The sequence below is a fragment of the Eptesicus fuscus genome, chromosome 10 (genome assembly GCF_027574615.1).
Source record: "Eptesicus fuscus isolate TK198812 chromosome 10, DD_ASM_mEF_20220401, whole genome shotgun sequence".
Classification (NCBI taxonomy): Eukaryota; Metazoa; Chordata; class Mammalia; order Chiroptera; family Vespertilionidae; genus Eptesicus; species Eptesicus fuscus.
In genome coordinates, this window is record NC_072482.1 from 33,678,127 (window position 1) to 33,702,501 (window position 24,375).

The 24,375-nt window shown below is 38.1% G+C and overlaps 1 protein-coding gene and 1 non-coding gene across 51 annotated transcripts in view; one reads left to right on the forward strand and one right to left on the reverse strand.

The window, feature by feature from the left end:
• The window catches only part of RIMS1 (regulating synaptic membrane exocytosis 1), a 409,384-nt gene that overhangs the window by 325,061 nt on the left and 59,948 nt on the right, over positions 1–24,375 (forward strand). For 35 of the 50 annotated variants that reach the window (XM_054721883.1, XM_054721881.1, XM_054721885.1 and 32 more), the window contains 2 exons: positions 10,848–10,960; positions 21,430–21,596. The exons of the other annotated variants lie outside the window; for them this stretch is intronic. In XM_054721883.1, coding sequence (XP_054577858.1) covers positions 10,848–10,960; positions 21,430–21,596 — 280 coding nt within the window. The remainder of the gene's footprint in view (positions 1–10,847; positions 10,961–21,429; positions 21,597–24,375) is intronic. 50 annotated transcript variants of the gene reach the window in all.
• On the reverse strand, positions 13,315–13,446 carry LOC114231171 (small nucleolar RNA SNORA51). The gene has a single exon (XR_003617147.2). It is a non-coding gene; the product is annotated as a small nucleolar RNA SNORA51 (small nucleolar RNA).

The following is a 24,375-nucleotide window of genomic DNA, read 5'->3' on the forward strand; positions in this document are numbered from 1 at the left end:
ATTAGTGTCTACCTTGCCTGCAATACCACATACTTATGGTAACACTATGCGCACAACTGTGAGGAAGGTATCATCTCCTGTTTTATTAGGAAGAGGATCAGAGGGGTGAAGTGGAATGCCAGAGTAACAAAGCCGTTGTGAGACAGAACCAGGTTCTGACTCCACAGCCCAGGTTCTGTCAAATGTCCATGTTGCTGTGACATCCACCACTCACAACACCAGTATCTGGGAGGGGCCCACGTAGGGGTCCTACCTGCCCCTGATGACCTGACTTTTCACCACGCAGCTAAATCTTCCAATACCTGGCTTGCCCTCAAATTACCATGCAACTTGAAAAAACAAAGCCAGTGTATTTGAATAAACACAACACATTCTTGGGGTTGATAAGTTAACTGAGGAACTGTAAATGTTCATATTACAGTTTATCTCTTACCTGCCGCTTTTATGTTAAAATTAAAAGTGGAAAGACCATATCATTTAAGGCTTCACAAACTGCTTTGTAGGCATATTTTAAATTATTCATTCTAAAAGTAAGCCAATTTTTCCCTCTCTGCTACATTTCTTGGACAGTTTTAAAGAGCCCATGAATGTAGTTTGGGGGCATCGAAATAATGATATAAGAAGATCAAAACAGAACCAGAAATTAAATGACTTCAGGTGAGAAAAAAATGTTATTATTATAATAAATATCTAATTTATATGCCTTTAGGTATAAGTGCATTATTTTTGGCTTTTGGAAGCAATTTTGAATTATAACAAAACATCATACTATTTTTTTTACAAATATGAATTTCCTTTATCATGAGAACTATGTTATTTATACACAGAGAATAAAAGGTAATTAGACGTCAAGTGATTAAAGGATTTGAACAGGAACAAAAAGTTAATAGCATTTTTTGCTTTTTGTTTTTCTGTTTCAGTAATAAAATTTATAATTATTATTGTAACAAGGTAATAGGGGTATTTAAGGACTGTCTCTAGTCAAGTATATTTTAAAGTGCAGGTTTTTATTTAAAATGCTCAAATAAATTATCTATACTTGAAATATTGGCAAGAACAGTTTGAATGCTAAATCATACAAAATATAATTGCTATGGAACTATTAGCATTAATCTTATTTAGTTGAAGTTCATATAAAAATTATTTAATAATTTTCTGTTGCATTAGTTATTGTATAGATGGTATTTGCATAACTATTTTAATAGCATACCATGCTTGTGAAACACACTGTAAGAACAAATGTTACTTGACTTTTGCTAATAATAAATAGCTTGTGTGTTCTCAGGAACCAGCATTATTTTAACTACCATTAAGTAGAAAAGGATTTCAATTTTATTTACATCTTTATTATATGCATACTTAGTAGATATTAGACCAGGTAATTCATATCCTGTTATTGTATGTAAAGATTTTGAAGGTTCGAGTTTCTTAATTTTCCAGGGCAGTGCTTTTCCTGAACACTTCTTATGAATATTTATGAATGTCTACTCATAAATATTTAGAGCTCCATTACTAAAAATGTCTAATTTATCCTTCCTCCCCCCCCAAAAAAAAAAAAACTGAAATTGTAGTTGTCATTTTGGCCTTCTCTTTAAATTTTAGAGATATAGAGGGTGAAGCCCTCTGGAGGAGTCAGTGCTATTTTAAAAACCCATATAAAACAATTCAAAACTCTTGTTTATTTACCCTATTTTCTGTCCTGCTGATTCAGATGTGGTTATTTATAATAGTACTACAGGCTTTTAAGACTTCAAGGTATTTAACACATATTAACCAAACTTCAATTTGCAAGAAATGCCCTGTCAAATAGTACAGGTTCACCCTTTCCTCCTGAATTTGTAGAGGGAAGTGTTGAGGAGAATAGAAGGCAGCCAGATGTCTACCCATGGTAGGCATTTTGATTTTTTTTTCTTTATAGATATACTAGAGGCCTGATGCATGAAATTCGTGCACCCAGGAGGAGTCCCTCAGCCCAACCTGCACCCTCTCACAGTCTGGGAGCCCTCAGGGGATGTCCGACTGCCGCGGAGGTGGGAGAGGCTCCTGCCACCACCGCTGCACTTGCCAGCCATGAGCCTGGCTTCTGGCTGAGCAGCGCTCCCCCCGTGGGAGTGCATTGACCACCAGGGGGCAGCTCCTGCATTGAGTGTCTGCCCCCTGGTTGTCAGTGCATGTCATAGCGATTGGTCCTCCCGCCGTTCGGTCAATTTGCATATTAGCCTTTTATTATATAGAAAATGTCTCCTAACTATTGTAATTTATTTTATAGACTGTAAAATATGTGAACATTTTTACTGAAAAACAATAGGGGAGAGACCATCAAAACTTGATGTTCAATTTAGCATTTGTGCCACATCAAACCTTTCAAGATTTTGTTAACACCAGTGTAATTGGAATAATGAATAATTATGGATAAATAGTTAGAGATCACTTGGATAAACAACAAGATGCCTCAGGGAGTGATTTTGTTATTTCCCAGAGAATTCTTCATTTCATGGGCTGCTTTTCTGGAAGATCATGTTAGCTGCACCTCTGGAGGAGTCAATGCTATTTTAAAAACCAAAATGCATTTTAAAGAGCTATTTACCCCTGTGTAACACAAAAGGACGAGGTAAAATGACAGATCCTTTTATCAAGAGCCTGGTTTTCTTATCTGTCAAATATCTGACTAGTATTTTCAGTGTTACCCTGGGGCTTGGCAGTTTTGACAATGAAAGTGATGTCTGTGGTGGGAAATCCTGAGTTTTATTTTCGACAGTTCAGTGAAAATCAGCTGCTAAAACAAGAAATAGTCTTGTGGTTTTGGCTACAGTGAGATTTGAGAAATTATGTATACAGTTTACCTATTTCACCTATGCCAGCATTCCAATTCAATCATCTACCAAAACACAGGTTATTTTCTTTAAAAGCTCATAAGACAACATGGTATTTTTAATTGATGTGTGTTATTGTTGCGTTTTATGTTTCTTATGCTAGGTAGATGTTATCTTTGTTTTATTGTTTATATTATTATAGTAAAGTCTTTTACATCCAAAGAATCATACAAGGGCACAAGGGAAACAATTTGACATATTTCTGCCCTTGCAAGTTGAAATGCATTTTATTCTAGGAAAATGACCCAGAACTGAGGCATTACATGTAGTCAAAATATTTTAAATATTCAATCTTTATGTACATATACTGTATGTGTGTAGTGGGCATATACCTATTATATCAAAGTTGCTTATTTCCCTTCTGTGACTCTAAAAATAAAAATACACATGCAAGGAATATGTTATATTTTAATTGGAAAATAAACAACAGAACATAATATAAAATACAAGTGGTCATTTTTTTCTCTTAATATATATAGTCTTGGTAATTGGCAAATTTAAAAATGCTGGATATTAGGAACAGAGTAAAGAGAGCATTGTAGTTTTCCATTTTTTGAAAATGTGAAAAATAAAAAAAATTTACTTCACCAATACCAGTACACTACTGAACTAATATTAGAATCATAGATTAAAACAGCAGGAGGTTACTCTAAGTGATCTCTTCAGTTTATAAATAAAAACTCCATAGTGGAGAGATATATCAACAATTGACCAAGGCAGCATTGATGAATGATGATGGGTCTATGCTGAATCTCTGCTTAGTTATTCCCAGTCTTGGGTTGTTACCATTTTGCCCCATTGCTTCCAGGTGTATGAAGAATGTCCATCTTAACAATGTATATTCCTCTAAAATCTAGAAAACTGTGAGTACAGACTAGTATTAGCTTTTGAATTTTCAAGTATCTTCCTATCCAGGCATTGTATTTTTTATACTGGTTAAAACTCAGCAATTTGTATCATCATCTATTACTTTTTAATTTTAATGTTTTTCATATTATACTAGGGGCCCGATGCACGAAATCTGTGCAAGAGTAGGCCTTCCTTCCCCAGTCTGCCAGCAACGGCTTCCTTCTGGCATCTGGGACCCAGGCTTCCCTCTGGCTGCCGGCAGGCACCCAGGACCCGGACTTCCCTCACAGCCCTGGCTTCGTCCAGAAGGTCATCGGGAAGGACGTCGGTCTAATTTGCATATTATAATTTTATTATTATAGATTGTTTCTTATAGTTGAGTTCCCACTATCAATGATTTATTTTTAATAAAATGCTTCAGAGAGGGATTTTTTTCAATGCTGTAAATAACTAAGGCATTGTAGGTGTTTCATTCATTTAATTCGTTCTACCTTACAATTTCCAGATATGTGGTTATCTATCATTGCTCTTTCTGAGTCATGCATTGGAACAAAGATGGGGCTCCACTACCACCGAACTCTTGTTGTGTTGCTATGCAGCAAGAAAGCAGAGGCATTAATTTTTCTATTCCTACAGTATGATAGCATATTGTAGTTAACTGGACAATCTTAATTATTCTGTCCAGATATTATCATGTATCACTTTTGACACATGTACTAGCTAACCTTGTTATAAAATAAAATACTCAAATATTTTACCTTAATATATTTAATAATATTTATACATTTTTATTTTACATACATATTTCACCTAAAATACTTGAAACTATTGGTAAGTTTAACAATATATCATATGGATCGTTCTTTTGCCTAGAGACACAAACACTTGAAATTTTAAATTCATGTTAATTTCTAGATGCATAGAGAGAATTGTGAAATATTTAAGGAATTTGAAGATCAGAAAAACCTCATTTTATATAATTGTAAATTTATGAATGATATTTTAAATATTTGAATATTTAAATTTTAAATTATAATTATTGGAAAGTACCTATATCTATAATATTGATTACATTTTAAAGCAAATTACAAATGACTGGTAAGTCAAAAGAGTTTCCCAGAAAATAACATTCTCTTCTCTTTGGAGGAGGTAATTCTATAGAAATTTTTCTATGCTGGGTTAGGGAAGATTTACTAATGATCCTTAAGCTTTTTTTTTTTTTTTTTTTTTTTTTTTTGAGTCACAGGATTCTTAAATAATCTTATGAATGAAATAGATACAGAAAAATTCTTATAGGCATAAACACTTGTAAATGATCTCTGCTTGTTCATAGATTCATCAAAGATCAACCATATCAATAGATTGGGAATTTATTGCAAAGCATGTGACATGAAAGAATTACTTTAATCTATTTTTATTTGTAATAATATCTAATACTTTTTATTAGAAATTTATAATAGATTATAACAGACTTTTAAAATTTTATTAACTTTTCTCATCTGCATATATTAATCAAAAGTTGTTCTTGTTGAATTATGAAGAAAAAAATAACTTCATAAGTATGGTTTTAATTTAACCCCTAAAAATAAGTTCCAGTTTATACTTTCTTAATTGTAATTGTGAGTTTATTCTTGGCATATGTAGATTTATCTGATATAAATGCCAGAGTTTCAAATAACAATTTATATAGAGTAAAAGTGATCTAAAGAAAATGAGTTATGTCCAACAAATATTGTGTAGGTAAATAAATATTTGCTTTCAAAAAGCACAATGTATTCAATGTCAGACACATCATTCAGCATGTAGAAGGTATAGTGAAAAATTTCAACTTACAAAACACTCTTAACATAAATAATTATACCTCACAGGCTAAGAGAGATAAATTGTTTATGCTACTGTTGTGATTACAGCTAAAGTAGTCTTTAGCACAGAACACATCCTTATCTTTTGACTGTATTATGTATGTAAGCTATATTTTCATTAAAAGGGTAAATAGACTCAGAGACATAGAAGCATGAACAGACTGTTGAACCTCAGAGGGAAGCCAGGGGAAGGTGGGTGGGAAGAGATCAACCAATGAACCTGTATGCATCTATGCATAACCCATGGGCACAGAAAATGGGGTGGTGAGGGTCTGGGGAAGGAAGGTACAGGAGCGGGTTGGGAGAGGTTAGTGGGGGGAAAAAAGAGGACCTATGTAATACTTTCAACAATAAAGATTAAATAAATAAATAGGTAAATGAAATTACATAATAATTATATCTATAGTAGAAAATAAGAAGGGTTTTTAACTAATATTAGAGTTTTGAAACTTTTAAAAAAATTCCTCAATTTTTGTATCTTTTTTGTAAAGAAATAGCAACTGGTATTTTAGTGATTTTGTTAGTTTAAAATGTGGCCAACATTCAGAATGTTCCTAAAATGTGAATAAAATGTAAGGATTTGTGGGAGAATTGGAAAACATTTTATAATATATTTCAATTTTTCTACTGACATTAAATTGTTAAAATAATATAAAATTTTAGAATGATAATCAGTAATCATTCTTTTTACAGTAAGATACTTGAGCTCTCAGGGCTGTGGTTAATCTTACTTATAGTGAGATACTTGACAGATAATCATATTCCAAGAATTCAGTTCACTTTTAATCATCATGAAATGTTATTATTTTCTGCATAAATCATGGAATCAGGTCCAAATTTGTGATAAATATTCTGTTTATACATTCGTCTTACTACTTAGATTGACATACCAATGATCTAGAAAAAAGGGTAATTTTATTCCACAATATACAGTTTAAATAAAGTGCAAAATAAGTAATGAGGATAGCATAGTAACTATGATTTTTTGCTGGAGAGTCAAAGGAGATTTACTCATGATTTTGTGTCAATATTAATTTGGAGATTTTCTTTCTTTGACAGATTAAAAGATAACAACTTTCATTCTTTAGGAATAAAGGTTCTCTACATACAAGGGTGGGCAAAGTTGCGAGTACATGAAACACAGAGTATATTCTTATAATATATATATATATATATATATATATATATATATATATATATATATATATATATATATATATACTCTAGAGGCCCAGTGCATGAAAATTCATGCACTGGGGGGTTGGGGAAGGGTCCCTCAGCCTGCCTGTGCCCTCTCGCAGTTTGGGAACCCTCAGGGGATGTCCATCTGCTGGCTTAGGCCTGATTCCCCTGGGCCTAAGCTGTCAGTCAGGCATCCCTCTGGCAGGCCGGGAGCCCTTGGGGGGATGTCTGACTGACGGTTTAGGCCTGCTCCCCACAGAGAGCGAGCATAAGCCACAGTTGGACAGCCTTAGCGCTGCCTAGAAGGTGGGAGAGGCTCCTGCCACCGCTGCTGCACTCGCAGCCATCAGCCTGGCTTGTGGCTGAGCGGAGCTCCCCCTGTGGGAGCGCACTGACCACCCAAGGGGCAGCTCCTGCATTGAGCATCTGCCCCCTGGTGGTCAGTGCACATCATAGTGACCGGTTGGTCCACCATTAGGGTCAATTTGCATATTACCTTTTTATTATATAGGAGATATATATAAAAGGCTAAGTGACAGTCCGACTGTCCAGCCGGCCGGTAGGTATGACCCACACTGACCCCCAGGGGGCAGATGCTCAACGCAGGAGCTGCTGAGCTGCAGTGACTTGGCAGAGGGGCCAGGCAGAGGGACCCCACCTGCCGGAGGGACCCTGCTCACTGCACGGACAACCTTGGAGCCATGGCGTTGCCCCAGGTGTGGCTGGCTGGGGCGGGACCGCAGGAAGTTGGCTCCAGGGCATGTCCAGCCTGTCCCGCCCAGTCCCTCCCCACAGGCCACCTTCTAATTAATTTCCTTTCAATGTGCATGAATCCCTGCACTGGGACACTAGTTTATTAAATATTGTATTATGTATTGGTATTACAACTGTAAACTTACTTTTGCCCACCCCTGTATATATCATTTTTGAAAAGTAAAAGTGAAGTTATTTAAAACCATTTTAAGATTTAGTTAGGCTACCACTCTTATGATTTAGGTTTTTTTGTTTTTTTTTTTTTTTGTTTTTTTTATCTATCTATCCTCACCTGAGGATATGTTTATTGATTTTATTGTTTTTTAATTTTTTTTTATTTTTGTTGAAAGTATTACATAAGTTTTGCAAAATAAAGATTTAAATGTAGCCATGTCAGAAGCTACGTAATCCTGTTTAGAGAGATGGGGTATTGTCCCAGCAAGGTTAACTTACCAGAACTGCTTCAAGACAGTAGCTCGAGGGAAATAAACTTTTCAGTGTCCAGTTACCATCCTCCCTAAGGATTACATTGTACTTAAAATGAAGGTTACAAACCTATGGGCTAATCAATGTCAGATCATTCTTAAAATAAAATTAATATCATTTGGTGAGAAAATTAAGCTAATGTTTTAATCTGTTTTCATCTCAAGTAGAGATTACTTTGAATTGTTTTAAGCTTTAATTATAAAGTACAACTGGTTATCACAGTGCATTTGACTCTTCAAAGCTCAAAGACTGAGCAGGTATCCAGAGGTACCCACACCATAAGCAGAAGGCAGGGAACAGATATTTATATATTTTCATGTATTGCATATGGCTTTCGCTTTCTATAAATCGAACAGGTTTTTCAATAACTTATTTCAATTCCTTATTACTCTCAATTAACATTTTGCTTTATAATATTCATTGTCGACTTAAATGTTACCAAGTAATTAATACATTTGTGAACTGCTTTTCTCAAAATCTCCTTGAACCATCCTTTAATCATTAATAGTTATCATTTTCTGCCTCTGAAGTCAACATTTTCAAAGCAAGCATGTATCATTGCTTAATTCATATAACTGTGATGTTAGGGATTGATATCTTTTATCTAATTTACTGAATTTAAACAAAGCTAAACATAACTGGTGCTAAAAGTATGATTTAAACATTTAACCACAGATTTCAAACTGTGTATTTTTCTCTTAGACTATTAGTCTATACTTGAACACACAATAAAAACTACATATTTACTTAATTTTTAAGATGGGTATCAGTTTCTCTTATCAAAGATGGTAGGCCATGTGTCAGAGACAGTGGGATCACTGCATGAGCACTGCTGCTATAAGTATGATTCAATTTACGGCAGCAGGGCAGACTGAGAAGCACGAGAAGTTGTAGGTATATAAGAATGAGTCTTTATTGCAGAAGCCAGTGGCCACATAGCCATCAGACAACACAGTCTTTCACAGCAATTCTATATAGGCAGCCGTACACTGGCTGGTAAATACATCTTTCCTACAAAGCAGCATTAATCTCTCTAACTACAGCTATTACCTGAGCAGCCGCACCCTGCCCTCTAGACCCACTGCCTCTCTGGCTCAGCAGCTTCTCCTGTCTGCCTGCCCAGCACACTAGCTGATCTCTGTAGCCTCACATAGTAACCACCTCTGAGCTTCACTCGCCCAGCACACAGGCTGGTTAACAATAGTAGCTATATCTGAGCTAAAAGCTCAGAGAGAGCTCAGATATAGCACTACCAGCTCTCACCTCCCTTTATCCAGCTTCATCTTCTTCACACACTCTCCCTACTATCTAGCCAGTAAGCTGTATATTACTCCTTAGACCAGGGGTCCTCAAACTTTTTAAACAGGCGGCCAGTTCACTGTCCCTCAGACCGTTGGAGGGCCGGACTATAGTTTAAAAAAACTATGAACAAATTCCTATGCACACTACACATATCTTATTTTGAAGTAAAAAAACAAAACGGCAAAAACACCCGCATGTGGCCCGCGGGCCGTAGTTTGAGGCCGCCTGCCTTAGACAAAGCAGGCTAATTGCCAATAGTGACATCAATCATTTAAGTTATAGATGGGCACAGTATGCCATGAGATGCTGTGGCCTTGGACAGTCCAGTGTATTGACAACAAGGCCTCTGTGCTTTAATTAGCCTTGACTATCAGGCGCCTCTGGCGTGGTTCCCACACCATGTTTAATCATTGAAATGGAAAAATTTGACAGCAGGTATCTGTATAAACTTGCAAGAGATGCAATCAACAGCCAAGTCAATCAAATATATCATCTTTTCCATTATCCTTTAAATCATTAAGGTCTCTTGGCAGAGGGCTTAATAAATCACAATTTTTGGTGTGTATATAATGTGTATACAGAACTTAGAAATAAATGTTAACACATGAAGATATTGAATAGTCTGGGAAATTGGCACAAGATAAGCTGTAAAAAGTAAACATAGGTCTCATACAACACAGGTATGTTTTAGGAGCTTACGCTTCACATCCCTGTACCCTTAGCTCTTGCTCCTTTATGTGTAAAATTTAAAAATTAAAGTCAGGGTCTTGAAACTTAGCCTCTTATGATTAATTCTAACTTTACGTATTTTATTGAAGGCTATAATTTTTCCCATCTAAACAGTCACACCTGCTACTTAAGAGAGTAATAAAGGCTTAAATGAAATATATGTCTTTACATGTTATAAAATGCAGAGCTATAATTTTTATATTACAAATTTTATATATGTCATACATAGCCATAAGAAATAGAAAACTAAACTTTTAGTTCACTTTTAAGACTGGCAAATATTCATGAAAAGCTACTGCTATAAATTAATGATTTAATAAGAATGCCTCATAAAAAACAGATTATTACAATTAAAAGTTTTTAGGTGACCCTTAACTGAGGATGTCAAATGGGTGTGTGCATGCATGTAAGCATGTGCATATATGTGTGATGTGTTCAGTATGCATACTTGTTTTCTCTATATATGTACATGCAACAACCAGTTGATTAAGTATAGAACATATTTTCACAATTAGATTTGTTTCACATAATCATTTATGAGTGGAATTGAAAATATTTCATAACAGATGAAGAAATAGGGTATTTTGTTACTAATATTTTTGTTCCCCATTATGTGTGAGCAGAGTCATGTTCATCTTTAGATTAACAGTTGCTAGCATTGTATATTCTGCATATTTTAATTTTGCTAATGTGTTATTTCTAAGCTTCACTTAATTGAAGTCATAGCGAAAGCATTAAAATCTTAAAAACCATTCAGTTTCTAAAAGGTGCTTCACATGTTTTAATAGGCTTCCATTGTGTGTTTTTGCAGCAAGCTTAGTAGTGGAGGAGCGAACAAGACAGATGAAAATGAAAGTGCATCGATTTAAGCAGACAACAGGGTCTGGTTCTAGTCAAGAACTTGATCGCGAGCAATATTCCAAGGTAAAACTAGTAGTACCCAACCAATAGCCTCCTTTTTATAAATGTACAGTGTGTATATCAGATAGGACTAGCAAGCACCGAGATATATGAGAGAAGTGATTCAAATGCTAGTCTTGTATCATAACCCCCTTTTCTTGCTATTTCCACAAGATATAACTTTATTTACTTGGATTTAATGGGTGTGTTTTTTTCTAAAAAGAAAATGTAAACACTTGATATTAAAGTCACACAGCAGTGTGGTAATTACCAGAGGGAAAGTAAGGGGGCGGAGGTAGAAAGGAGTAAAGGGGGATAACTGGTGACAGAGGAGACTTGACTTTGGGTGGTCAACACATAATGCAGTGTACAGATGAAGTATTACGGAATTGTACACTTGAAACCTGTATGATTTTATTAACTGATGTCACCCCAATAAATTTAAAAAAAGTCACTTAATGATAGATTATCCATAGACAGAATGACATAAATAAGCAAGATAGATAAAACAATTTGATTGCTTTAATATCATTTAATATCGCTTTTAAATATTAAGTTACAGGTTTATAGTCTTAAATAACATTTTTGGTTGATATTTACTATTGAGATTTGTTACCCAATGTGTGATGTAAAATTGTGTGATGTAAGATTTCTTATTGTCTGTCTTTAGTAAGATAAGTAACTGATTTTAAACTATTAGAAACTGAAATCCACACAATTCCACATCTCAATAAATAATACAATTTATACTTCAATATAATTTTGTAAGAATACACTAAGGAGTTTATAAACTGCTAACCATCATCTAATAATTTTAATTAACATATGCATAGAATTTCATATTGCATGATATAATTTATATATATATTATCTGATTTATTTGAAAATCTTATTTTTAGAATACTACAAAAGTGGCAGGAACCATTACAGGAAAAACCATGTTATAATTTGATATCAAGAAGCCCTTTTGGAAGTAATAACCTCTTAGAAATTAAAAATTAAATAAAGCTATACTAAATCAATATTGTTAGCTTGAAATGTGAACCTAGAAAAATCTACTTATATTTCTTAAGATATATTTAGCATACAATATTACATTACTTTCAGGTGTGCAACAAAGTAATTCAACATTTAAATATCTAACAATGTGATCACCACAGTAAGTCTAGTAACCGTCTGACATCATACAGTTATTAGGATATTATTGACTATATTCCCCAAAAATATGTATATTACCCTTATTATCATTGCAGCATTATTTACAATAGCCAATATGGAAGCACACCAGATGTCCATTGATAGATGAATAAAGAAGATATGATATATATATAATGGAATATTACTTAACCATAAAAAAGAATGAAATTTTGTCACTAGCAACAACATGGATGAACCTAGAGGGTCTTGTGCTAACTGAAATAAGTTAGACATGGAAAGAAGAATAACATATGGTTTCACTTATATGTGAAAAGAAAACAAGTGAACAAACATAACAGAAACAAAGTCATAGATGTAGAGAATAAACCGATGGTTGCCAGGGAGAAAGGGATTGGGAAGAAGGGTGAAAAATACCTACTTATTTTTAAATAATGGAGGCTGTTCATTATATAGCCAGGTATTCAGAGACTAATGCAAAAAAAAAAAAAAAAAAAAGAAGTGTTTTCCAAATATGATTGGTCACCAGACTTCCATAGAGTCATGCGTATCAGATGCAGTATCACTTTACATTTTAGGTTAGCTGCAAAAAGATTTCCAACTGAGACAATGCTTATGGTCACCATGACTCAGTGTGGCCCGATTTGATAGGACTTTGAAACAACAAAGAAAAATTAGTAAAGCAAAACAAATTAGGAACAAAAATACCTTGATGTTCCATAGAGTTGCTGATTCCAGCTCCACGTATCTTCTCTGTGGTTTATTATCATTCACTCAGCTTACTTGTCTGTCTGCTGTATGGATATCATTATCATTTTTGTTTTCTTTTGCTACAAATACAGGAAGAATTAGGAGGCAGGGTGATTTAGGCTTTCTTCCTCCTCCATCAGATGCAGTCATTTGGAAATGTTTCACCGATTTCTTAGCATTATGTCCAAGGATGAGGTCAAATACAACAGCTGGAGGAGGTAGGGCCAAAATAGGAGGCAAAAAATAAGTAAATAGAGAATCAGGGTAAAATATTAAAAGCCTTTCTGAGTCATTCTGGATTAGGACTCTAATACTAATCAATTGATAAAAAAAATCTACAAAGTGAAGTGTGCTACAAGTCCCAATGACCACTAATACTTATATTTGTAATAAATCAAAAGTAGGTTGATCTTGCTTGGGAAATTCCAAGTTCTCTGGCCTTAAAAATACTTCATAATAATTTTCTTTTTTCTCAATGTCTCCCCATTCACAATACAGACTAGGCAAAGGGCCTGAGCTGAAGTGTATACGGGGCAAGTTTACTTGGCCTCCTATTTCTGTATAGTCAGTGTAATAACACAGCCTGTGGTAAGCACCAGGAGGCCCCTGAATAATTTTTTATTACAGCTCCTTTTTTTACCAAATTGATGAAAACAGGTTCAGAAGAAAGGAGGCAATACTAAAATTCGTGCAGCCTTTCTGCAGAGTGGTGAGCCCTGGAGCTCCTGATTGGAACTTAGCTACCACCTTTTTTGCTTTTGCATCACTGAAATGGGCACTGCACTCCAGTGTGATTCAGAGGCTCTTCTCCAGTTTTTCATTTGCATACAATTTAATTATTTTCCTGCCTCTTTTACACAGGCATTCTTTCCCCCCCCCTCATTTGAATATTAAAAAACACACATTACTTTTAAATATATTACTGGTGCTCTTACTGACTTCATAAACTGATGCTACACTATTACATAAATGAGTATAACTTATATCAATAAATGTGAGATCAAAGATATGATATCTTTTAAAAAGTTGTAAATGATTAGTTTTTTATTTTATATGTCAAGTAAAAGGTAAATACTCTTCACAATTCTAATATTCATATTGTAGCCTAATGCTTATAATAAAACTAGGGGCCCGGTGCACGAAATTCGTGCACTGGGGAGGGTGTCCCTCAGCCCAGCTTGCACCCTCTCTAATATGGGACCCCTCGGGGGATGTCCAACTGCAGGATTAGGCCCGATTCCACCCAGGAATCGGGCCTAATCCTGCAGTTGGACATTCTTCTCACAATCCGGGACTGCTGGCTCCTAACCGCTCACCTACCTGCCTGATTGACCCCTAACTGTTCCTCTGCGGGCCTGATTGCCCCCAAATACCCTCCCCTGCTGGCCTGATCACCCCCAAGGCTTTTATTAGTATAGATATGACCCTGCACAGAAAATTTTACTAACCCTGCTTTACAATAAGGGCTTGACGATTGAATCATTAGGACCAGACACCAAGATTTCCTTTCTTTGAATAGTGGAGGGAATACTTACCTTGTCTTTAAGTTGCCCGGAAATTAAAATGAGATAATGACTTAGAAAAGTATAAAAGCATCACATAAAGACAACTGTCTTTTTAATGAAGTGGCAAAATGAAAAACACTTTTTATTCTCCCCTTCCTTCCTTTACAGCTTTTATTTAAACTTTGAAATTTATAAAAATTTCACTCCAATTTTCATTTCTTTACATTCAACATTATTTTGTATTGGTTTCAGGTTTTATATTAGTTACAGAATAGTGGTTAGACAATCATATACTTTACAAAGTGTTCCCCGATATTTCTAGTACCCACCTGGCATCATACCATCATTACAACACTATTGACTATATTCCCTATTTAAGTGACAATGGGTTTACAGGTTCCTTTCAGTCTTTCTTTTGTGTTTTTTTGTCTGTCCTTTTCTTTCTCACTTCTTCCCTCATTTTCTTTATATAATATCTCAATTGGCCATCAAAGCTCAGTGAAGGCACTGGGACACGCTTCATCCATTTTACAGACCAGGAAACTGAGGCCAATTCCAGTTGGCTGTGGAACTTGACTCAGGAAGCCCTCAGAGCACACAGGAAGCCCTCAGAGCCATGCTCTTTGCTCTTCCTAAGGGGCAGCGGCCCAGCAAACAGAACAAACCTTCCAGTCAGGCTTCCCAGCCTCTTTCTCAAGCACCTCTTCATTGCAGATGCTCCACATTCTTTCCTCTCCCCCCATTCTTTACTGCCCCGCCTTCTCCGAAGCAGGTGGAAGGCGTCCCACTCACTGCCTAGGCATGCTCTGCTATGGGGCAGGGTGTAGCAAGCTTGCTTTTGGGTGAAGGCAGGAGCAGTAGTCACTGCCTCTGAAGTGTGAAGGCCGCCTGAGCGAGGCCCATTAGCACTGGGAGCTTCTCTGAATCACGTCAGTCAGTCCAGTACCCTGCAGTGCAGCACCCCTCCACTGAGGTGGCTCCACCCCTCAACCCCCGCCTCAGGAGTGAGGGTCCTTGCCCCTCTGCCAGGAGTCCTTCCATGCCTCTTGACCCCTGGCTGGGCCCACCCACATCTTGGGGGCACTATAGAACCTCCGTCTCTCTGCAGATGAAGCAGATCCCTGCCCTAGGTCTCTGCAAAGCTATGAATCTGTGGCCAGAGGCCTGGTCTGGGTCTCAGCAACCACATGCCTGCAATGTTCCCAGGGACCCTGGGAGGGGCTGGGCGAGTCCTGCCACGCCCAACCTAGGGTGGCGATGGCCCCCGGATGCCCCCGGAACACATGGCTCCGCCGGAATCGCCCCCCCAGGGTGGCGATGGCCACCCGGGACACCCGGCAGCGCCTGGCTCGGACAGGACACGCCCCCCCGGTGGCGATCGCCATGCTGACACCCCGGGGAGCGCCGGGCTCCGAGCGGACCCGCCCCCCGGGTGGCGATCGCCATGCTGACACCCCGGGGAGCGCCCCCCCGGGTGGCGATCGCCATGCTGACACCCCGGGGAGCGCCGGGCTCGGCCCGGACCCGCCCCCCCGGGTGGCGATCGCCACTCAGCCCGGACCCGCCGCCCCGGGTGGCGATCGCCATGCTGACAACCCGGGGAGCGCCGGGCTCGGCCCGGACCCGCCCCCGCGGGTGGCGATCGCCATGCTGACACCTCGGGGAGCGCCGGGCGCGGCCCGGACCCGCCCCCCCCGGTGGCGATCACCATGCTGACACCCCGGGGAGCGCCGGGCTCGGCCCGGACCCGCCCCCCCGGGTGGCGATCGCCATGCTGACACCCGGGGGAGCGCCGGGCTCGGCCCGGACCCGCCCCCCCGGGTGGCGATCGCCATGCTGACACCCCGGGGAGCGCCGGGCTCGGCCCGGACCCGCCCCCCCGGGTGGCGATCGCCATGCTGACACCCCGGGGAGCGCCGGGCTCGGCCCGGACCCGCCCCCCAGGGTGGCGATCGCCATGCTGACACCCCGGGGAGCGCCGGGCTCGGAGCGGACCCGCCCCCCGGGTGGCGATCGCCATGCTGACACCCCGGGGAGCGCCGGGCTCGGCCCGGACCCGCCCCCCCGGGTGGCGATCGCCACTCAGCCCGGACCCGCCGCCCCGGGTGGCGATCGCCATGCTGACAACCCGGGGAGCGCCGGGCTCGGCCCGGACCCGCCCCCCCGGGTGGCGATCGCCATGCTGACACCCCGGGGAGCGCCGGGCTCGGTCCGGACCCGCCCCCTCGGTGGCCATCGCCATTCAGACCCCCGGAACTTACTGGATTGCCCGCAGCCATCTTGGTCTTCCCAACGGCCGGATGGGCCACCTGGAGTCCCGCCCCCAGCCTCTGGCAGGCCCAATCATGGGCATAGCGGAGGTGCGGTCAATTTGCATGTTTCTCTATTATAAGGTAAGATTTTTAGTTTCCAGTTACCTCAAATCTCTCTCATGTAATTTTTTATTTTATATCCATTTATCCCAACCTCTTTATAATTTACTCCACAAAAATATGTTTATTTATATATATATATAAGCCCAGCGGTGTGCTCAGTGGTTGAGCGTTGACCTATGAACCAGGAGGTCACAGTTCAATTCCCAGTCAGGGCATATGCCCGGGTTGTGGGCTCGATGCCCAGTATGAGGTGGGCAGGAGGCAGCCGATCAATGATTCTCTCTCTTCATTGATGTTTCTATCTCTCTCTCCCTCTCTCTTTCTTTCTGAAATCAATAAAAATTAAAAAAAGAGCTAGCTTTGTTGTAAATTTAATAAACATTTAGTTTTGAACTGTATCCCTTTATTCTTTTTTTAGCATCCTAAACTATTTGACATTTTGGATGAAGCAATACCTTAGTTGAAACTCGGTCAAATTAGAAATTACTTCATCATTCTCAAAATATTTATAACTAAACAACCAGTAGAACTAAATGTTTTCAGGGTCAAGCATTACCAGAAAACTATTCCTTAGATGTTACAAACCTGGCCCCTCCTTTAAAAGGCTGACTGACCCTGTCATCCATCCTGCATAAGGAATTATCACTAACTTTGCTTTTAGAAAAAAAACAAACAAACACAAAAGGACTTTGGTATCCCTGAAATGTGACCCCCATGCTATTTTTTTCATTGATGTTATACAGAGTTGTATGCCTCAATGATGCAGTGAAATTCATATTTGAGGGGTGAATTTGTATTTAGGAACTCACAATTTAAAAATAGTGCCTATGTAAACCAGGAACAGCAACTAAGATTGATGTGATGAGCATTGTAAGTAGCTGCTGAACATTTATTATTATTCACTTATAAAAATAGCAGCTCTATAATTAGAGCCTCTCCTACATCAAGGACTTACTTCCCTGCTGTATGATCAGCATACATTCCTCCTGAGGATGCTATGTTTCTCAAAATATATACTTTCATTAAAATATTTAATTTTTAAATAGGAAATTTAACAAGTTATGCTTGATAAAAAGGCAAAGTTATGATTTAAACTTTTAACAAGACTTGAAAATAAATAGAGTAGTAAAAAAGTAAAAAAAAACTGTGACCTCATTTCAGAATGATAGATCTTTCCTTACCCAGTATAGGAAATTTTAGTATGTTCTACAGTCTTTTAAAAATCCCTTACCTCTATCTCGTTGCTGGAATATCAAAAGTTATATACAAAAAGGTTAAGGCAGAGATGGCTTACAGAAAAGGAGAGGTTCCTTAGCTGGATACGATGGTGCCATGTACACTCATATATCCTAATGCCATCGTCTATACTACTTATTATTGACATTTGTCTAGTAAGGGGAGCATTTGTTAAGGGTGTCAACACAATTCTAGAAAATCTGCTGCTGCTGGGTGGATTTTTATGGTATTAGAGCCCAGTTCTTCTTGGACTCTGTCACAGGCAAGCTATTAATTCAATATATTTGGAAATATTATAATAATTGCATAATATATCTACTTAGCAAAATAGTTTAAAAAACAAATAATATGAGTTATATTTATACTCCAGTAACAGTATTAAATCCAGGTTCTACTATGTGAGCATATTGAGGTTTTACCACATCTGCTCTGTAAATAAAAACCAGTTCTGACTGAGAGGAATCATGTCGGTCAGGATCATGCTATCATAATCACAGGATTTAGCGATAAACCTTATTACATTACTTTGCATACATTATCTTAAATCATATCACTTTCAGAACATATATGAAGTTGTATAAATAGCTCAGTTCTGGACATAATATATATATTTTTTTAATTTTCTTTTGGGTCATGCATACAGCTTTCAAAAAATCACACAGTTCTGAAAAATTCTTTGGAAATATAATTTATGGATATTCTATAAATTTGGAATTGTTTTCATGTCCATTACTTACACATGAGAAATGAAAAATTAAAACTAACATTTAAATGTCTTAAGCCTGAACTACTCTCTTATGGTAAATCATCCTACCTAATAATCGACAAATATGCAAATTGACCATACCTCCAACACACCCACAAGCCACGCCCACCATCCAATCAGAGCAAGCATGCAAATTAACCCAAACCAAGATGGCTACAGCCACAGAGAGCAAGGTTTCCTAGGTAACAGAGGAAGCCAAGCTTTCCGCCTCCCCTTGCCAGGCCTAAGCCTCCACTCAAGCTACAAAGTTTCAATTATAGAAGGTAAACAAATTCAAACAAGTGGCGGCAGAATGGAGCTTGAGAGAGCAGGCCAGGATTGCCGCCGGCAACAGGGGAAGCAAAGCTTTCCACACACCCTGGCTGGGCCCACCCACTTAAGGCAACAAAGTTTCAATTATAACCCCAACAGAAATGGCTTCCTGCCGTGGAGGGAGCCCCAGGCTTGGCTCTGCTCCAGGCTACAAAGTTTCAATTGTAGAAGGAAAATAAATTCCAGATACCAGAGCCTCCGCTTGGGTTGCCAGGGGGTGTGGCCGGCCTGCAAACCACCAAAGGCCCCTCACTCAGGCTGCCCCATGCCCCAAGGGAACCCCCACCTGATCCGGGACACCCTTCAGGGCAAACCAGCTGGCCCCCACCCCTGTACCAGGCCTCTATCCTATCTAATAAAAGAGTAATATACAGATTGATCATCACTGCAACACACAATATAGCTGCCCCCATGTGGTCAAAGATCCTGCCACCACAAGATGGCCAGCAGGAGAGGGCAGTTGGGAGGCATCCGGCCTGCAAGGGAGGGCAGTTGAGAAGGACCAGGCCTGCAAGGGAGGGCAGTTGGAGGTGATCAACCCTGCAGGAGAAGGCAGTTAGGGGTGACCAGGCCAGCAGAGGAGGGAAGTTGGGGGCAAACAGGCTGGCAGAGGAGTGGTTAGGGGGTGATCAGGCTGGCAGGCAGAAGCAGTTAGGGGCAATCAGGAAGGCAGGCAGGCAAGCAGTTGGGAGCCAGCAGTCCTGGATTGTGAGAGGAATGTCCAACTGCCCGTTTAGGCCCAATCCCAGTCGGACATCCCTTGAGGGGTCCCATATTGGAGAGGGTACAGGCTGGGCTGAGGGACAACCCCCGTCCGTGCACGAATTTCGTGCACTGGGCCTCTAGTGTTAAATAAACATGATTCCTGTCTCTAAGATTTAAAAAAAATATATTCTATTATACCTCTTTTTGTATATTCAGGACCAGGTTTTAGCATCAGTTTATGTTATATACTTTAGCAAGACAATTGTTAAACAATTTTTTTAGAAATCTAATGTTTGGATTATTTTAGATTCATTAAAAATCATCTAATATGGAGAATCAGAGGATGGATGGTTTTTTTCTACAGGCTTAACAAACATTTCACACCTTAACACATAAATCTAAATTTCAGTAGCTTGATAAGAAACTTAAATACTCAATGTTTAGTCATGTGTTTATTTTACCTGTGTGTTCTTTTATATAAGAAATTTTCTGATCTTCCAATACCTAACATAAGAGAATCACTTATATATTAGGTATTGTCAAATTATATATAATCATATAAACATACAAGATTTATAATTAAAACATATTAAAATAATATGCAACATTATCCACTGTGTGATCAGTTACAGTGAGACAGGGACATAGAGGAGTAGATTAACTGTTTTCATAGCTTTGCATGTTTTAACCTTTTTCCTAATGATTCTAAAATCTTAGGTAATGAATACCAAAGACAAATTTAAACATTTAAATATAAGCTAGAGTGCATGTTGAAATTTTAATAGGAATCCCATTTTTTACTTTTTGCAGAGTTGATAGTTTACATCAGAAAATGTCTAAGTAAGCTATAATAGAAAGTTTAAAAGCAAAGTCCACTTTTTGCTGCCATTGCTTTACTCCTCTTGGGCACAGCCCCTAAGTTGTAATGTCAGCCATTTTTGTGAAGAGATACACTTTTTGAAGAAATTTGAAAGAACGCAATGTCACAGAAAAGGGAGATGTTTATGTAAATTGAATAGTTTTGGTAAGAATCAAGAAGTACAGACAGATGGAAGCAGTCTATACCATGGATAGAGTAGAAAGTGAATAAAATAGCCCTAACCGGTTTGGCTCAGTGGATAGATCGTCAGCCTGTGGAATGAAGGGTCCCAGGTTCGATTCCAGCCAAGGGCACATACCTGGGTTGTGGGCTTGATCCCCACTAGAGGGCATGCAGGAGGCAGCTGATCAATGATTCTCTCTCATCATTGATGTTTCTATCTCTCTCTCCCTCTCCCTTTCTCTCTGAAATTAATAAAGAAATATATATTTTTTAAAGAAAGTGAATAAAATAGGTAGTCATGAAAACTAAAGCAAGAAAAGAGAAACTGATGTACTAGAAAAAAAATAGTTTTGAGGTTTAAAGTATGTACAAACAATTCAATGAGTTTTCCACCCAAGCATTTCATTTTTGTGTTTAATTTATAATTCAGTCTCCAGGAACATTCCTTACCACTCAAGGGATGTAGGAGTTTTCCATTGGAAATTATATATTATGGTAATGTTTGGGTTGTTTTAGATGCCACACCTACTTTTACAAAGGTGCACATTTATTTGGTGTTGGCTAAATAGTCATTATCCTCACCATGTATGTCTCTGTTTCCCACGATCTGATGATGGAGCTCACGCTTTCTTGTTTTTAATCTTTAGTATAGCATACATAAAGATCAGTACAGAAGCTGTGATAACGTCTCTGCCAAATCATCAGATAGTGATGTCAGTGACGTGTCCGCCATTTCCAGAACCAGCAGTGCCTCGCGCCTCAGCAGCACAAGCTTTATGTCAGAGCAGTCTGAGCGCCCCAGGGGTAGAATCAGGTGAGTCGGCAATACTGTTTCTATACACTGGGTCTTTGCCCGTGGTATAAAAATGCAACCAGCTTGCTGAATATTCTTACTGAAATACAGTCTGGGTCAAGTAACAGAAACACTGACATTTCATTAAAGTAATGGACTGAAGTGGGTTGAACATTTATTAACTATTGAGTAGTATCGCCAGTAGAAAGTTTGGTACTATCTACTATAAGATACAGGTGATAAATATAGTCATCTTCTTAAAAATAGCTCAGTCACATTTGCAGAAATTTCCTTCTGGTATGATTAAGTCCACAGAGATCCTTTAGGCCAGCATCAGAAAGTTTTTCCATAAAGAGACAGGTAGTAAATATATCAGATTACACAGGACACTGTCTGTCACATCTGCTCAACAATGTCATTATACTGTAGTGTGAACACTATGTTTCAAAAAATTTATTTACCAAAAAAAAAAAAGTAAAATACAACAGAAAGCCAGCTGCATTTTTCCCAGGGACTGTAGTTTGTGGTTGGTTGGCGTTCAGAGTAGGACTGAGTGGATATGATAACAAAATTCACACCCTAGTTTACACTATGAGCTGTAAGAAATTTACATTTTGTTTAAATCACCAAGAGTGCTCTGTGTCCTTACAAGGCCAAGTACCCTGCTGAAAGGGAAAAGAGCCTAGGATTCCAGTGCCACCTTCATTTAGTAAAGCAGACTCACTATGGACAACCCATATTTTATATTTGTTTTTAACTAGTTTACAGAAAGAGAAGTTTCACTCAAAGAATTTTGGGTTTAATGAAAAGCCCAAGAAATAGAAATGTTCAAAACAAAAGTAATTGCATTCCTAATATTCTGAAAGTCTGATATCATCACACAGTTTCATGATGTGCAATGAGATGGATCCTAAAACATTCCTTCTTCCTGAATTTCCCTGCACTGAGCTCATCTTTTGAAAAAAAAGTGAGAGTAATTATCTACCGTTAATTAACAAAATCATACTCTGCTCACCTACATGAGCAATTTCAACTGATAAAAATATTAATAGAACATGGTTGATCTTTACCTCTGATGTTTTAAGTATCTGGTCCTAACAGGATAAGGTCTCTAAAATTAAAAAAAAAAAAAATTAGAAGAGCTAAAGAATGTAGCCATATTGAGTTGCTTAGGATCAAGGGTGAAAATTATTCTAATAGATTCTTTTTTATTGAAATAGCTATAAGTTATTATATTTCAAAACCTATTCAGTTTAGCAAGAATATCAATAAGTAGGTCTTAAACAGGACTTTTCCACTTTTATTCACTGAAAACAATTTACTAAAATAATTATAAAACCATACATCTTGAGGTAATTTTTCATTTTGTTCACAATAGAGCCAAGTACCTTGAGTCCTATGCTATAAAGTATTACTAGTTCATAGAATTCATATTACTAACCCATTGAAAGGATAATCTGTGGGTCCATTGTCATTTTCTTTAAATTTCAAGAGAAAAGGACTCCTCAAATTTTTATCTTTGGGAAAAATTTGCTTATTGATTTTTGAGGTAAAAATTATTATAGAAGAGAGAAACATTAGGCAGCTCAACAACCATTGACTATGATTTTATACAAAGGAGATCAGAAGAAACAGTGTTATCACATTGGAGCCAAAGTTACTTTCTGGGAAAATGCCATTTAACAAATCAACACTAATTACAATTATACCATGATAAGATGCAAAAGATAGAGGATTCTTTGCTTCCTTAATCCATATAACTTTTCTTATTTAGAGAAGTTGGTGGAGAGAGGAGTAGACCTAAAAAATCGTACAAATTCATTTCTGAGGGCATTTCAATGTTTTCAGCTTCCCTTTTTGTCCTCGGTAATGTAGAACACATATGAGCTGAGAATTGTTTTTATGTAAGTGGATTATGTAAGTTAGGCAATAAAGCTAATGGCTAAACAAGTTTCCACTTAAGTTAACAAGATATTTTTCTTGTTACTTGTCAGTGATTTTCCATATGTTGTCCATATTTGATTTCCTAGAATACTTAGGATGAACAGAGAAGAAGGAATGAAATATGAGAAGAGGTAGATCTTTCTCCTGAAATCAGAATTGAGTTATCTTTTCACATACATTCTTCTCCTTAAAGTATCTTCATGGGCACACCCATGTGTATACACACACACACACACACAAAAAAAAACACCCAAAAAAAACACACAGGGTGATTTTGCATCCACCATCAACCCTGTGGATAAAAATCTGAGAGGAGGGTTTAGGATAAAAAGGAAAACAAAACAGAGCAGAACAAAGTGACATCACTGAAAAAATGCTGTGTCTCACTGAGGTGCAATGAGGGTTGCAGGGCCTGTTCTCATAGCTAACGTTGTGAGGAATGACGGTTCTCAATATATCACTGCTTCTCAATATTTCTTTTTGTCGTTTTAGTTGAGTGTCTGAATTCTCTATGTTTACTTTTGTATCTATTCATGGTTAAAAGATGAACAAGTCTGATCAATTATGATAGAATATATTTATATGTCATAGGAAAATATAAACTTTTGAGTTCCTATAATATGTAAGGACTTCATTATTTGTCAAGACTACATTAAAGTAACAAACCTAAGCCACATACTCAAGGAGATTATAATCTATTTAAGAGGTTAAAATGTATTTTTAATTTCTGGCTCCCTGCATGTCTTTGCTCAAATCATCCTGTGACAAAAGAAATGTTTTATTGTACATTGCCTTGGGTGAATTTTACTCTGGACATCAGTAGGAAGATTTAGAATACATTATAGAATTCACCAAA